The 17,240-nt window shown below is 38.1% G+C and overlaps 1 protein-coding gene across 2 annotated transcripts in view; it reads left to right on the top strand.

Moving 5' to 3' along the window:
• The window catches only part of LOC145990279 (uncharacterized), a 41,045-nt gene extending 24,120 nt beyond the window's left edge, over positions 1-16,925 (top strand). Inside the window, exons 4-6 of one of the 2 annotated variants that reach the window (XM_083125966.1) lie at positions 2,877-2,935; positions 14,518-14,672; positions 16,586-16,925. In XM_083125966.1, coding sequence (XP_082982092.1) covers positions 2,877-2,935; positions 14,518-14,672; positions 16,586-16,802 — 431 coding nt within the window. In that variant the 3' untranslated portion in view covers positions 16,803-16,925. The remainder of the gene's footprint in view (positions 1-2,876; positions 2,936-14,517; positions 14,673-16,585) is intronic. The other variant, XM_083125968.1, reaches the window with a different exon arrangement.
• Positions 16,926-17,240: the final 315 nt, after the last annotated feature.

Consider the following 17,240-nt stretch of genomic DNA (forward strand, 5'->3'; position numbering starts at 1 on the left):
AGACTTAAATGATCCTCGTGTCATAGTTTTATACGTAAAATATCTCCTTGGCAGGTGAGATTCCTTTATATCTCTGTGCTGGTCATGCTATTTTCGTCTCCAATTCACATTATATTTGTTTTATTTTCATTCATGTAGTTTCCATATCTAGCCTCTATTCTCTCCAAAATAATAGGTCGAATTATAATTACATATTTACTTCATTCATTCATTCATTCATTCATTGTTTTCTGCCTAATTGGCAGGTTTTTCACTGCAATCTCCAGCTTTCCCTGTTCTCTGCCTTACGCTTCGTAATAGCATACGACCTAGTTAATTTAATATCATCCATAAGCTGATATCTCTTTCTTCCACGGACTTTTCTTCCTTCAACCATTCCCTCCAAGGCATCTCTTAGCAGGCAGTTTCTTCTTAGACAGTGTCCTAACCAGTTTCTTTTCCTCTTCTTGATGGTCTCCAGTATAGATCTTTTTTCACCAACTCTTTTCAGTACGGCTTCGTTTCTTACCTTGTCCGTCCATTTTACACGCTCCATTTTTCGCCATGTCCACATTTCAAAAGCTTCGAGTCGTTTCTCTTCATTTCTTCTCAACGTCCAGGTTTCTGCACCATATTATGCTACACTCCACACAAAACATTTCACTAATCTCTTCCTTAGACCTATGTCCATGGGTCCACAAAAAACATTTTTTCTTCTATTGAAAGCTTATTTTGCTATTGCGATTCTCATTTTCACTTCTTGGTTGCAGCTCATGTCACTGTTTATAGTGCATCCGAGGTACTTGAAGCTATCCACTTGCTGGATTCTTTCACTGTTTGCTCTCACATTAATATTCCTTGGTTTCCGTCCTATAACCATTGCCTTTGTCTTCTTTACATTAATCTTCATCCCATACTGCTCACAGCTGCTGTTTAACTCTTCTAACATACTATTTATGGTTATTTCATCCTCAGCGAATAATGCCATGTCATCAGCAAATCTTATGCAGTTTATTCTTCTTCCTCCTAATTTGACACCTCCTGTGCCCTGGAAACAAGTTTTCACTATATCTTCTAAATAAATATTAAACAAAGTAGGCGATAGGCAGCATCCTTGTCGTACTCCTCTTCCAATTTCACAGCCTTCTGTCATTTCGTCTCCTGTTCTCACTTTAACTCGTTGATTCATGTATAAGTTGCTTAGAAGTCTTCTCTCTTTCCAATCTACACCAATTTTCTTCAGAATTTCTAAAAGTTTAACCCAATTCACTCTATCAAAGGCTTTCTCCAGGTCTACAAATACTACAAACACCTCCTTTCCTTTCTCTAAATATCTTTCCCCAATGGTTCTCAGTAAACCAATTGCATCCCTTGTACCTCTTCCTTTCCTGAAACCAAACTGTTCTTCCTCTAACTCGCCACTGACCTTCGAGTATAGGCGTCTGTTCAGAATTCTTAGAAGAATTTTTGCCGAGTGAGATATCAAACTGATTGTCCTGTACTCAGAACATTTTCTGGCATTGCTTTTCTTCTGCAGAGGTACCAAAACAGTCTCCGTGAAATCTTGTGGCCAATCCCCTTTCTCATAGATTTCATTGCATAAGTGCAGTATTTCTCTTTTTCCATCTCCCAGGCATTTGATAAGTTCAACAGGAATTTCATCAGTGCCCGTTGCTTTCCCATTCCTCATTTCTTTGAGTGCTTGCTCAAATTCTTCATTCAGGATATAGTATCCTTTCTCATCGTCAGGCACGTCGTCTTCATTTTCTACATTCAGACTGTCTGGGCGATTCTCTTTCTGGTAGAGCTCTTCAACGTACTTTCCCCACACTGGAAAATGATTTTATTACATTGAAATTAATCTCTTCTAAATTTCTCCAAAATTCTTCACTTAACTTCTCATGGAATTAAGGTTGTCAATCAAGTACAAAGACGCGAAACCAATTACTTTTTGAAACTACCTCGTATATACACAAGTTTTTATAAGAGTTTACGTACAGTATTCGATGGAGATGTGGCAAGGAAATAAAAATCAGGGTACTGATGGTCATAGCAGACTAAACATAACTTTATTCTATATAAAAAAATGTGTGTGGTGCAACTATGGCTTCAGGGCCTTCATGAAGAGGATTGATTGATTGATTGATTTGCTTTATTTTACTTCGCCTTTTGTGACACTTTTGGCTAATTTGCGAAGATGGGGATGAGTGATGACATAATGAAATTCATGAATGGACACTCACAAACATCCATGCCCAGGCCGGGATTCGAACCCGGGACCCCTGGCCTCGTAGCGCGATGTGCTAACCACTCCGCCCCGGGGGCCGGCTTAATGAAGAGTAAAGGTTGGGAATTGAGTAAGATGTTGAACACTATGTGGAGAAATAACAAGGGAGAAATATGTAGAAGAACTTTAAAAATATGTGCAACATGATTTAATGCAAGTCATACCAATTAAGAAGTTTAAGACGGAAAGGGAGGGAGGAAGGGAGAGAGAGATTGAGAAACAGCGAGGAGATACAAGGACAAGCAGAAAGAGAGTGAGAGAGAGAGAGAGAGAGAGAAGGAGAAGAAAATAAAGAAGACAGATGATACGGACATGTGTACATATGTAGAGAGATGGACACACACACACACCCACATACAAAGAGACAGAAGATAGATGAAACGACAAGGAGGAGAGATCGATAGTCACGGAGACAAGTAGAAAAAAAGAGAGCGGATACAGACAGACAGACAGACAGACAAAGAGAGAGATGTGTACCTATTTAGATAAAAGTAAATTTGAATGTAACTAGGAAGGCGTCCTTTTACATGTCTCCCGTATCAAAGAATCGTTGATAAAGTTACGTATATAACAGCCTAAAGCGAATGTAATTTGTTTTTACTTCTTCCAGATCTTCTAATAATTGGCCACTTCACCGCCAGCGTGATGTTGCTCTCAGGAATTATTCTGGTAAGTCTCCCATTAATAAATAAGTGTAATAAAGTTGCTTTCGTTTCTTTAAGCACGAAATATGTTGAAATTCTCGAAAAGGCCAAACAAATTCGCATTTTATGCCAAATTCGACTTATTTCGCGATTTCGAATGCATGGTGTAGCAAATGTTATTGCATTATGACCAATAGTGTTATTTTTATAAGCGAAGGGTCCAAGAGCGAGTGAAACACTTTTGCAACAATTGACATTTTTTCTGTGTTATCACATTTGCGGAAAAAAAAGATCCCTTCTTACAGCTTATCAAAGTCTCCAACAACACTGAGAGTCTCAAGCACAAAAGTCTCATTCTCATTTTGACTTTTAAATAGAGCGACCTTATGTCTCGTTTTGACCGGGACAGTCTCGTTTCAGAGGTGTGTCTCGGTCGTCCCTTCGATATTATTAAAAATACACTATTTGTCCCGTTTATAAAAGTCTAGGAGTTGGCTTGAAAACCAAGTCTAAATTTGAGAGACCTTTCATGCTAAGAAATCTTTAAACTAGCGTCATGTGCGTCGAGAATGTTCGAGCAGACGGTTGTTCATGGAAACTAGAACACGATTATCGTTTAGGGTTGGAAAGACTCACCTTCCACAAAAGCACGACTTCGCAACGTCTTCCTTCATTTTCATGCACAAGCTTGACTTGTATTCTGTCAGCAATGTGCACAGCACAAGACACTCTGTTATTTGTAGAGCAAAGAAGCGTTCATGTAGTTTCACTGCAACAAGAATTCAAATTTGTCCATCTTGACATAAACTCAAAAGACGAATCTCGCGTCGTGTGTCGGATATGTGGTGAGTTTTATGAACGGTTAGTGACAGTGGCGGCGATTGGGTTCCAAAACCGGAGCGCAAGGTGCCAAAACGGGGGGGGGGCAAGGACAGTATATTTCCCCTTGAAGATAAGGCTTAGCATAGTGCGGGGGCAAGAGTGGGGGTCAACTGCCCCCCATCGCCCCCCATCGCCCCCCGTAATCGCCGCCACTAGTTAATGAAGTATAAAGATGTTTCTTTCTTATCAGATTCGTTCTTCTGATAAATACTTCTGGCAATCCTCAACAACAAAGCGACAAGAAACATTATGTAGTCATACCGAGATTATAATAACACTGGGGAACAGTGAAATTGCGGCACAGTGTTTGAGAGCTAATTTAGGGCGATTTCATGCTGCTGAATAATGATATAATAGCATATTTCCTGAATTGGCTCTAATTTATGAAATAACTGCAACTAAATCAAAATGGCGGAAACATAAGACATACATATGAATGATCTTCCAACAACAATTTAATATTTCTTTTTGTGATTACAATAATTATTATAAAAATAAATTTATATAGGCCTATGATCATAATAATTAAGAAAATATGTACACAATGAAGTAAAAAACTATGTGAAACGTTTTCTATACGATTTCCTGCTGTATTGCTTTTTAGGACAATCCTTCTGTAAGCTCCAACAGTAGTCGGCCATCATGTGGCGATCCCACCGTCCCTGGCACCTTTCTTCCATTATCCTTATATCCTGATGGAACCTGTCTCCCTGTTCTTCACTAAAATCACGAATGTTTTCAGGGAATCTGTCAATGTGGCTTTGTAGAAAATGTATCTTTACACTCATATTAGCTCCCAAGTTCTAAAACTTTTTCAACATATTTCCAACTATATCGCGGTAATTTTCTGCTCTGTGATTCCCCCAAAAGTTTTTGAAGACGGACACAAAGCTCAGCCAGGCCTCAGATTCGATGTAAGACATGCAAGTTGTAAAATTGGCATAATTTATAAGTGTACGAATTTGTGGTCCGTCAAAGATTCCTGCCTTCAATTTTTTTATACTAAGTCCTGGAAAAGTGTGGCATATATATTTGAAACAATCAACACTTGTATCTAAGGCCTTGACAAACTGTTTTATCAACCAAAGTTTAATATGCAGTGGCGGAAAGATGATTTTGTCCCTATCTATCAGCGGTTCATGAATGATATTAGCTTTTCCCACTGTAATATTTTCCCTTGGGGGCCAAACTTTTATCATCCAATGCTTTTCTCTAGCACGACTATCCCACAGATTAATAAGATCGCTTACTTCCTATCTCTCCTTTGTAATCTGTGCGTATACCAAACCGGACATGTGGAGCCACCCTACGGCTGTTTCGAAACGTAAAGCGTTGTCATAGCAACCTCTCCGCCAATCATATCTTACTCTTGGCAGTGACAGTTGAATGCGTCTCAGCGCAATGATCTGCTCACCCCACCCTTCCATTCCTGCTATCAAGGGGTCCCGGGTTCGATACCCGGTGGAGGCACAAGTGGTTCGGATCCCACTTTAAAAAACTGTAGGTCCAGTCCCGATTAGCCTTACTGTGCATAAAGTGGACTTAAAACACCAACTCTAAATTAATATCTCTCCATTCCTGCTTTTATTTTCTGCTAATAATTCTGGACATATCTCGTAAGGTCGAATTAATTATTTTATTTAAGTGCATAAAAATGTTCTACAAGGATAAATACCATTGTTCAGTTAATGCACGTTACGTTTGAATGATTTCTACATCTAAGTTACGAGATATACAGAATAAGTAGCCCAGAAGCACAACATACGAAAATAATTTCAAGTTCCTGAAATTCCAGCACGTAAATCATTCCGTTGTGCATGAAAAATGGTCCGTGTATTATCTGTGGTAATAAGTATTTTTATGTCGTATTCTCCCTATTATGCGTTGCTTTTCTGACATTTTGGGCAAATCGCGATTTTATCTTGTGTAAACTCTACGGCGATTACTTTGTTCGTAGATCAATGCGTTTTACCCCTCCCTCGTCGTTGTTTATTTAGCGTCGCATTTTTCCAATTTTAGGCTAATTGCGACGATGCTATGAAAAATTGATGACACAAAGAAAGCTCTAACAGGGATTCGAACCCAGGACCCCTGCATTAACTGAACAATGGTATTTATCCTTGTAGAACATTTTTATGAACTTAAATAAAATAAATACTACGACCTTACGAGATATGTCCCGAATTATTAGCAGAAAATAAAAGCAGGAATGGAAGGGTGGGGTGAGTGGATCATTGCGCTACCCAAAGTGTTCTAAAGGGCGCTCGAGCCATGTTGCAACATTTCCCAAACTGTCTCTTTCTCTTCATAACAATTGCTGCACAGTTTAACGTGGGTGGTAATCTGCAGGATACAGCATACTTAATAACAGCAACTGTTTCTGGTGCCGTCACTGTAATTTTCTCTCTTGTGTAGGCCTACCATATTCAATCGCAAGATGTAGACACTTCTGATTTACCAACGTAGAAAATTCCATTCATCTGTCTATGGCCTCATAAAACGAAAGACAAATGCATCCACTTTCTCTGCAGTTAATATCAGTGGAGTACCCTGAGAGGGGGGAGATTTGATGCTGAAAATGGCAGGGAAACAAAAGACAGGATTCGAAGGTTTTGTCTCAGGAAATAAGAATAAATCATAAAACGTATATTAAAAACTACTGATGGAACATTAACACTATTCATCTAACGAAACCATTACAAATCGGCTGGCGGCTTGTAGGTATGAAATATACTGGAATAAAAGATATATACATATAGTCAGTCAGTACTTGTTTTCCAAACTTAACCACCATCCTAAGAAAATTGGGGACCTACAAGTGAGTAGCGTAACCCAGTCTGGGAAATCTCCTATAACAGCTGAGGGTTCGATGTGCTGACCCTACGTCACCCCATTACTGGTTGAAGATCTCCACACCTCTAGGTAGGCTTGCGGGAGGCAGACTGGCAGTCAGTTGATAGGCCAAGGACCTTCCAGGGCTGTAGAGCAGTGGATCTCAACCTTTTTCAGTCGGGGACCCACCTTGAAGGATATTACACTTCATGGGACCCATAAGATGGGAACAAGCGGAATTACTTTGTAGGGGTGTGCACCTAGTCTATAATCATATATTTGCTCTTTTACAACAACACGGCCTGAATTTAAATTGTTAAAACAATATATCTAAGTAATTTAAGGTAATAGGTTTTTAAGACCCAGTTAACAAAGTTTCGAGCCCAACTTCCCGACCCACCAAATGTCCCCTCAGGACCCAGGAGTTGGTCGCACCCTATAGGTTGAGAAACTATTCTGTAGAACCATGGGTTATGTTATGCTGTATGCTCATTGGGGAAGTTATCAAACAGAATACTTTCTGGAATGAAATTGTAATTGTTTTAATTCTATCAGTCTATTTCTCTGTAAAAACTACTATGATGATGATAATGAATAGTTATAGGAAAATAGAGTAAGAAAAGGTCACACCTTACACAAGTTAACCTAGAATGCCTATATAGCAACCACCCCATCTCGAAGTTGTACCTATATGGAGACGCATAGTGGTTCGGATCCCACTTTAAACTGTAGTTCCAGTCCCGATTGGCCTTACTGTGAATAAAGTTGACTTAAAACACCAAATCAATCAATCAATCGAAGTTGTATGAAATTTCACTTTTCTGGTTTGCATGAGAGTAATTTTAACCCATTTCTAAAAACGTGTGAATGTTTGTAAGATATATTATTAACTAATCACTGCATGCTTATTCATTTTAGTATTTGTCAAAAATCCCTAATTTTTAATCTAGAATGGGAGTAGGAGTATGTCATACAAGCGAGTTTTGTTCGAAGTTACTTACTGGAACCACTCTACATATTGACTACAATTTCATCATATGGCATTACATATTTCATAGTTACACAAAAATCTGGACTCGAAATATGAATGTCTTAGAATAAAAACAAAGCAGTCATTGAGTATGTAGGATCAAGCTAGATAAGCACACTCCCAGCCCCCCACTCCTAAACACACACACAATGGAATTAAAAATACACCACTGAAAGATCTTATCCTGCACAGATATGTATTTTATATATTCATATACTTAACACAGTACTGAAGATGATACAATCCATGCATTCAGAATAAATATTCCACATGAATTTTTAAAGCTAATTAAAAAACAAAAGAAATGTGTAAATTTCCAGCTGATGACAAAGAAACCAACAGTATTTTTTGCAATTTAGAGAGATTTCACACCAAAGTGACATGTGACATATGCCACTTGGAAATGAACCAATGAACAGCAACATTTCACTCATAGTGGATGCCATATTGACAAAATCCCTGCTACTTCTAAATAATGTCACTCATGTTTCTAGTCAGTCTAAAAGAAAGTGAACATAAAGAGTTAATAAATAATCATTCTTTCAAGCTTCAAACTATCAGGTCGATCATTGGTGCATGTTTCTCATATCATCCCTTCCATCAAGAAGTAAATTTAACTTGGCCTCGTATTGAACATAGGTGTCTCACTCATGATGATTTGCTGCAAGGGCTAGACCATCCAATGTGTCATGTCTAAATGTTAAGTGATTGGCTTATTCCTACCTAATGTGTAGATTATACTTTCCTCAAACTTTTGATCTTACCAATTATTGACCAGGTTGGGAGATAATGAAAGCACTTTAAGAAATGTCATTACCTTTTTGAGAAGAGCTGGTCTCTTATACTGTCTCTGAGGAAGTTCGTAGTTTTGTGTATATCCTTTGCAAGTCTTTATAACATTTCACTTTCAACCTTTCTCAAGGGGCTCTTCACACCCATTTTTTAACTCCGGTGGAGACCCATAGTGTTTCGGATCCCACTTTAAACTATAGGTTCAACCCAATTAGCCTTTCTGTGCATAAAGTAGACCTAAAAGAACAGTTCAAACTCAAGTAAGGATATTAGATAAGAGGATTCTTCCTCACATACATTGAATGGCCCAATATGGTCATTATGCCTACAAGTCCCAAAATTTATTTCAAGCATCTTACTTCCAATTACACATATAAATTATATTGTTAGCATTAAACATATGGAATATAAAGTAAAAGACTATAAGAAATCCTTAAAACCCTACATCAAATAATTTCCACTGTATTGAATATTATCATAATATTGTTAATGAAATTCCATTAGACAAACCATTGTGTCATACTGATAGGTTTCTTGGTCGGACACTCACTATGGTGACATGTTATACTTCACCAAGAATGAATTTACATGTTGAAATACTCCAGAAGAAGAGAACAGTTTCAGAGTAAGTACATTACTCTTAATGATTTAATACTCATACTGTGGAAATGTAAAACATTATATTCTATTGCTAATAACAAATGTAAGGGAAAATAAACAAACACGTTGTTATTCAGGTATATATATATTTATTGAATCACTAGTAATTAATATATTTTGCATAAGGTATGATAATCTCTTTGAGGTCCTACAGACTTTCACTGGAATAAAAGTTACTGAAATTATTAAAGCATCATTAACACACTCAACAAACATTTCCATAGTAGGTTCACATATGTACAGTCTCAAACAGAAAAATATGTGCATTTTATTTCCTTTAATCAAACTTTTCAAATATTTTACAGGACTGTTTAGCTGAAAATCATATCTTTTTCATCCATCTTGCTTGGAATATTTATTTAGTGAAACATTAAATACATTTGTTTCTAACATCCTCAAGCAATGTATCGTGTTGTTAGGTATTATGTACTTTAAGCAAAATTTATCTCTAAAGCATATATTTTTTTAATGCAGAAAAGGGAAAATACAATTTCTTATGCATGAGCCACATAACTGATGACAATGTTATTCCATAAGAAATGCAATATACTTACTTGGTTCTACATCTGGGTATGCATCATGCACTAACTTATTTCTATTAGAATTCATAAACATTTTCTCTGAAAAATTGTCTCCACAAACTCTGTAACTTTTGTATGCTTTGTGCCTCAAGTCCTTTCGCCATATTTTCTCCAACTATATCTCAGCTCTACGAGAAAAATAAAAGACGAAAAATTATTTTAGAAACATATAACTATGCAAGACAAAGCATTCTGCATTTTATGTCACTCAAAAAAGATAAATTCCAAGATGCAAGAGTTGTTAGTGAGCTAAGGTCAAAGCGTGTCAACACAAAGAAAAGTTACTGAAAATGAATATGCATTAGATCACTATCTCTATCTGTTGAATAAAGTAGTATCAAATGTATAAGGGTCCATTCTATGATAGCTCCTTCAACAATTGCGCAAAATCTTATGAGCTTGTCACCATTCAATTGATTAATTTTTACTCAATTTTCACATTATTTCTCATCGTAACTACTTCTTATGGCACCATACAGTGTGTGGTAATGCAAATAAAAAAATATTATAGATATTGCACTAAACTTCCTAACATATGAAGCAAAGTTTTACCACATTATCTTTTAGAAAGAGTCCCTGAAGCTTACTGCCTAACCTACAACTGGCTAACAATGCAATTTTTGTCATTAAATGGATCATGGAATCTATTCCCGGGAGTGCTTTCAAGAAAAATGTTATGACACAACATATTTCTGAAGAAGATACCAGGACAGGAAATATGTCAACAAATCAAAATCACCCATACCATCTAGTAGATCAAAGCCCATGACCAACAACAAGAGCTATTACAGCAATAATATTAACTACAGGTATAATTAGATGATTCCATCAACAAAATATATTATTATTAATAATAGGAGTAACATCCATAATTCTGTAGTGTTGGATTAAACCACATAGATTAAAATGCGATTTGAAACACAAAATCTTCCTCCCGTGGCACCAGTTAGAAAGGATTTTTCTTTACAGTAACACATGTGTAAATGTTCGTAAAATATTTTGCATATATTGCACATTTAGGTTAGTTACACTCATTTCGTTTCCAAAACTAGTGATTACTTATGATTTGGTTCAATGTATGCTTCCGTAGTTAGGTTAGGCAGGCCAGGTTTGGTTCTCTTAGCATTATAAATAAATTACCTAAATTCATTTTACTAAGGTTCCGATTTACTTCTACATTAATTCCCCCTAGTCTACGATACTTACAGTCCCTTGTCTATGGAAAATACATTGTCCTTGGGAAGCGTGCAAGCTTGCGTAAGGTAATTTTTAAGTTGTTTTTTCAACATAAATATTTTTTTAAAAAAAAATTCCAAAGAGTGCTAATTACTTTAAGAAAGGTTCAAATTTCGTGTGACAATGATTGCTAAAATTCTACGATAATTAGTCTTCCTGCTAAGAGAATTTTTTAAAAAATCATAGAACGATAGGAACCTTAGGTTTCATTGCTTTAATATTTACACGCTTTTTTTCATCTCCTGTACATGTTGACAAAGTTTTAAATGCTAGAAGAAATAAACTTCATGCAGAAGCGAATAGGAGCGCGATAACTTGCAACTTTCTGCATTATAACATGCACAAATGAGCTTTTCCGAACTTCAAACAAACTTCAAGTCATTCCTACTATTCTCGTTGGCTTTCTATCCTCCTGTGTAACTTATAAGTAACATTAAGTTACAAAATCGAACCTTTAATCTTTCAGACGTTTTTTTAACACATGTCCTTTTACTTAAATGAAGCAAAATACAGAATACGAAGACATGCTAGGAATTATTCTCCGTGGAAACTAACTTTATGGAAATTATTTTTACATAAAGAGCGAACAGAATTCATAAATAACTAACCTTTCAGGATATGACAGAACACGAACACAGCTCTGGATTCCTCTTCTGACAGTTTTTACAATAAAAATCTGCACAATAAGCCATTGTTTTATTTTTTGTTCTTCTACATCCTTATTAAAATAGTTAGTGTACGTCCATGACAGATCATATGGAACGATGTTACGTCATGTAGAAGTATTGACTTTAAAAATACGATTTTTCTTATACATGTTTAAGAAGGGAAAGGCAAGTGATCATCATTGATTAATAGATACATAAACTAAATTTTTAATGAGAAAATTAGGATTTAACATCGATGGTGGTGCCGACTGGTAGCTGGTTAATTCATGCACGAACAAATGAATTCCGAAATTAACCTTGTTCGGATTTTTGCACCAGTGCGGGAGGCCTGACTATCCCACAAACATAGGAGATATATTGCCTAGCTATGCTTCATAAGTTGCCTAGCAACAATTTAAAAATATATTAATAAGTTTCTTAATGGGAATTTCAGCCCATTATCAAATTTTGATATTGCCGAGAAAAGCGTGGAGTCATTTTACCTCCTACATTTTCCATGGTGTGTTAATTTTTTAAACTGGAGTCAATTCAACTGAACCAATCATACAATTGGCAATCACAGCTGTTTTGTGTGCTGAAACTGTTATTAAACTTTATGCCACAAAGTAAAATCTTTTTTTTTTGTTCCCCAGTGTAATTATTATCTCTTGACAACGGGAGATCATCTTTTATATATTGCTTATGATGTATCATTTATGTGATACATACTTTAATAAATAATTTTAAACACGGTCACCCTAGTTTTAAACGACATTCTCGGTCTCGCGCCTCTGAATCCATCGTTACTGATCTGCTCAAAACGCAGTGTTGCTACCCACTTCATTTAGTTCGCTGAAAGTTCGCCACAAATTCACTAATCGCTGCTTCCCGCGGATCCCGTTTAACAGTTCATTACTAGTCTGGCCCCGTGTCGATGGATAAGTGAAGTCATCGGTGTTCACTCTGTCCAATCGTAATTTCATTAATGAATTCATTGGTGCATCTCCACCGCAGACCACAGCTTCAATTGTGCAGATGGTTGTAACAGTCATTACACCCTGCTGCACTTCTTTTCCCATTGTTGCCATGAAAACAAGTCACCATCAGCCAAGGATTTTTTCCCAAGGGGAGGAGGGTAAGGGAGGAGTGTTCAAAGTTGGGGAAACATGGGGGGGGGGGGGTGCCATCGCCCAGTTAGGAAGATTCTCTCAAAGTATCCCCCACTAGGATAACTTGCGTAGGTCCATCAAACTAGATATTTCCACTGCGAGTACTGGGGGCAAAGTACAATTTCATATATTTCCCTTCAGCCATAAAACTTATATTTAAACTTTTATTATGTTTACTTATTAACAAGTCAAAAAAATTGAAATCGTACCTTGGCGCTGTTCTTAGGTTCAAACTCGAGTCTACTATTTACATTGATACTGGATTTCACTTGCTACATTTCCGTAAACATTTATAATTTTGTTGTTTTTTGTTCTTTTTCACAATGCACAGAGACCACTTATTCTGCTGTTTTTCATGTCACCCCTCATCCAAGCTACAATTTCACCACACGATTTTTTCCTGATATCTCAAGGGGGCAAGTGCCCCCTTCTGGCTCCCCCCTTCTGCGGGCGCCATTGCCATCAGCCTTACATCAATCATGTGCTACGAAGTCAGGCAAAATCAGGTTCGCATCCAAGATGAGGTATGTTGTGCTCATTCATTCATTTCTCCCATGAAGAAGGTGATCTTATCAGAGGAATAACAATAACACCCCATGTGCCCCCGCCAGAATAAAAGAAGAAAAGAGTTTATCAAATTTATCTAGGATATACTACTACATTGCCATGCATTGTGAATGGCAACTTTTATTTTCTTTGTTACGTTCTGGTTTCATTGAGTTGGTTCATTTTACTTTGCTTTTCTGCTTCTTTTGGTTAATCGCAAAGATGAGGTTGAAATTCAACAAGGAACATTGACAAAGAACATCCACACCCAGGTCGGGATTCGAACCCGGGACGCCTGGCGTCGTAGGGCGCTGTCGGAGGTCGGGATTACGTAAGGAAAACGGTATTTTGTAACTGTAGTGCTGCACGTACATAAGACCATCAAATATATGAAAAACACTGACAGGATTGCACAGACAAATTTCTAGTTATAGCGAAGACACACTACTTCAAAGAACCTGGTGGTGGCTTCATGAAATAAAAGAAACACGAGGTATAAGTCGACGTTTGGTGACTCTGAAGTTAGGTGAAGGGCTAGTGGGAAAAACTTGGGTAATAGAGAAAATTAGATCAATAGTTACACATACTAATGTGGTTTCTAACAAAACACACACTGAATCAAACAGGATTCATATTTCTCTTAAACCTGCACGAAAGAAAACGACACGGGTAGCAATACGCACTCAGTTCAGCTCCTCGAAGGCAAGTGGAGTAGGTTTGCTGTGTCTGCCCGTAGCTCTGCAGTCACGTAATGGCAAACCTTGCAGCGTAAGCAGTGACGTCACGGTTGTCATGTCACCCAACGTAAACAGCTTCCCTTGTGTGCATGGATATTGCTTTCTCAGCTAGAGCTCTGCACTTCTGGATGGATCGGCTCGGTAGAACCTGTTGTCGAAGCGCGCGCCGCGTAACGGACTACAATACGTTTCTTTTAGTATCAATATACGTGATAAGGATAATTTAAAGAAAATATTTTACATATTCATTCATGGTGAAGTGCCACTGCACGATATCATGAATCGATCATAACCTACCTACGATGACGTTGCATGTTAATTGTCTCTACACAGGCCTTGTTAGAAGAAGGCATTGGCTTGGCTCAGATCTAGGGGCGGAGCTGAGCCGCCACCATAGACCCCACCTATCTACAGGTATGAGTAGGAGAATGAAGTAAAAGAAAAGAAAGTAACAAATATATCACTTGTATGTATTATTGTGATTATTATTTGCAGAAGCACGAGTTGATGATGGTTCCGTGGACCTTTTCATCAATGACAATAGTCTGTGTTATATTCGACGCATATCGGGAAGATCTGTGGGAGCCCGTATGGAACCCCATAATCTTTGTTTCTATTGGTGAAACGCTACTTCTTCTAGGTAAGAATCTGTGAGTGTGCAATATCAACCTACTTTCATAATAGCATAGTAAATTAAGGCAACAATCAGGCTAATGTAAAGATATAGGGTAAAGCTGAATTTCATTAGAATGTACGACCATCATAGGAGTTATACTAAATCTAAGGAAAATACAAAAACTAACTCTGCTCACTGTTTTAACCCCTAGACGCGAATATAAAGGGTGCGGTACGGGAAACGGACGGTTTTCAAATGGAGAATTCGAAGAAGGGGGGAGGGGGTAGAGATGGAACTACGGTGGCATTGAACTCTCTCGGCCATGCCATTTACGGCTCGGTTCGTATCGGCTCGGCGTAACAGCAGTACATGCAATGCCAGTTGCAGTCATGGCGCCTTATATATTAGAGCATCGTGTGTTCGCATACGATAGTTTCGTTTAAAGTGGCGAGTTGCTTATTGAACACGAAACTATCGTATGCGAACACACGATGCTCTAATATATAAGGCGCCATGACTGCAATTGGCATTGCATGTACTGCTGTTACGCCGAGCCGAAAATTGCATGACCGAGAGAGTTCAATGCCAACCTACTTCCATCTCTACCTCCTCCTCCTGCTTCGAATTCTCCATTTGAAAACCGTCCATTTCCTGTGAAGCACCCTGTAGATATGCTCAATCTGTCCTACCAAGCAATCCGTCTAGCCTCTTCTTATACTTTTATATCAGCCAAGACAGAGATGACTAACACACATTGATGGGTTTAGCGGGAGGGGCATGGGGGCACGTGCCCTCCAAAAATGGAAGATTAAATATTATTATAAATATTGATAACAATATATTACAATAGAAATAAATGTTCCAGCACGTATTTTCGGGCAGTAAGAGAATAAAACAAAGTTGAGCATAAATACATTTAATAGGCACTTAATTAAGTCGACACTGGAAATCGAATTCTCGGCTTTTTGGTTGGTAGAACTACTACTATTAAAAAAAAAAATCTACTGATGCTATCACTTTATAATCAAAGGGTTTTGGGTTCGTTCTCTTGTCACCGGCAAAAAAAAAGGAATACTTGCTTCCCTGCAAGGTGATATGTAGCCCGACCCTGTGGCCGAGTGGTTAGCACATCGCGCTGCGACGCCAAGGGTCCAGGGTTCGAATCCCGGTCGGGCTTGGTTGTTTGTGAATGTCCATTCATCAATTTCATCATTTCATCACTCATCCCCATCTTCGCAAATTAGCCAAGAGGCACAAAACGCGAAGTAAAATAAACTAAATCAATCAATCAATCAATCAAAGCAAGGTGATATGTGTGTTGCATAACTCTTCGGCGCTGGTAGAAGTTGCCATTGGAAATTTGCTATTAAAATCCACTTATCGCAGTAGAGTTATGCAACACACATAACACCTTGCAGGGAAGTGAGTATTTCAGGATCTAGCTGTCTCATTTTTATTGCCGGCAAGTGTACATTGTACAGCGGTTCGGATATCACTTTGTAGATCCAGTCCTGATTAGCTTATATGATCACAAATTGAACCTAAAAACGAACCCTTGTAGTTGTCATGATGGGATACTACGAACGCGCACACACACACACACATCAAGTTTGAATCTGATTGTTTTGAAGTGGAGTTGTATCGACCCCGGTATCCATTGATTTCAAGGTGACGACGTTACCACTACGCTATCGGCGAGCCCCTCACATACAGATGTATAGAGGCTGTTCTTAATACGTCGAAACATCCACATATTAGAGTTGGGTTGGTGTTTTAAGTCCACTTTATGCACAGTAAGGCTAATCGGGAATGGACCCCACATACTAGAGTTTCTTATCATATGCTTACAGCATATTCTGTTCCCCCCAAAAAAAATTGAATCCCTGACATAGCATATCGACTTATTACTATTATATTACATGATACGAAGTTCCACTTTATTTCCAGCGATAATCCTCTGTTCCATCAAACTCGTCTGGAAATACCGAGAGCAGCAGTTCGGGGAACAATCTCGCTCGTGCGGGACGAACAGATTGAGAACCAGCAGGAGGCGTACGAGCAGTCCTGCTTAGACACCATCCACCAGAAGAACTGCCTCCACTCCAAAACGAACTACTTCAGGGGTGTCAGGTCACACCGGCTGAACCAGAGGAGTAGTCTGTGAAATCCTTCGGCGATAACCGGCCTTACTTCATCTACAGTCAAGAATATTTCTCTTTGTACCCACAATTTTAAAACTGCACTTTGTATGTAAAAAAAATGTTTTAAATTATAATTTTGTCCATCACTTTGTTGATTACTTTTGTTGTTCGACAAGTTGCGCTGTTGTTTTGTTTGTGTCAGCAACACCGTGCGTGACTGCTTTTCCTTGAATTCTGGAGTGATATGATTTGGGAAGAAAATGAATTGATATTTCTGTGGTGGGACAAGGTCCTTGAAAGAGTCGTTGACGTCCACAGGGATTTTCCCAGGGAGGGGTAAGCAAGTTATTTTTTCCAGAGGGGGCAAACAAAGTATATTGCCACCCATAATAGAGTTGCCGACTCAAAAAACACTCCTTGAGTTTGAAGTTCTCACGTTCCTGCAATGCTATTAAACTAAT

The sequence above is a fragment of the Lepisma saccharinum genome, chromosome 7 (assembly GCF_977018435.1).
Source record: "Lepisma saccharinum chromosome 7, izLepSacc3.1, whole genome shotgun sequence".
NCBI classification, from domain to species: Eukaryota; Metazoa; Arthropoda; class Insecta; order Zygentoma; family Lepismatidae; genus Lepisma; species Lepisma saccharinum.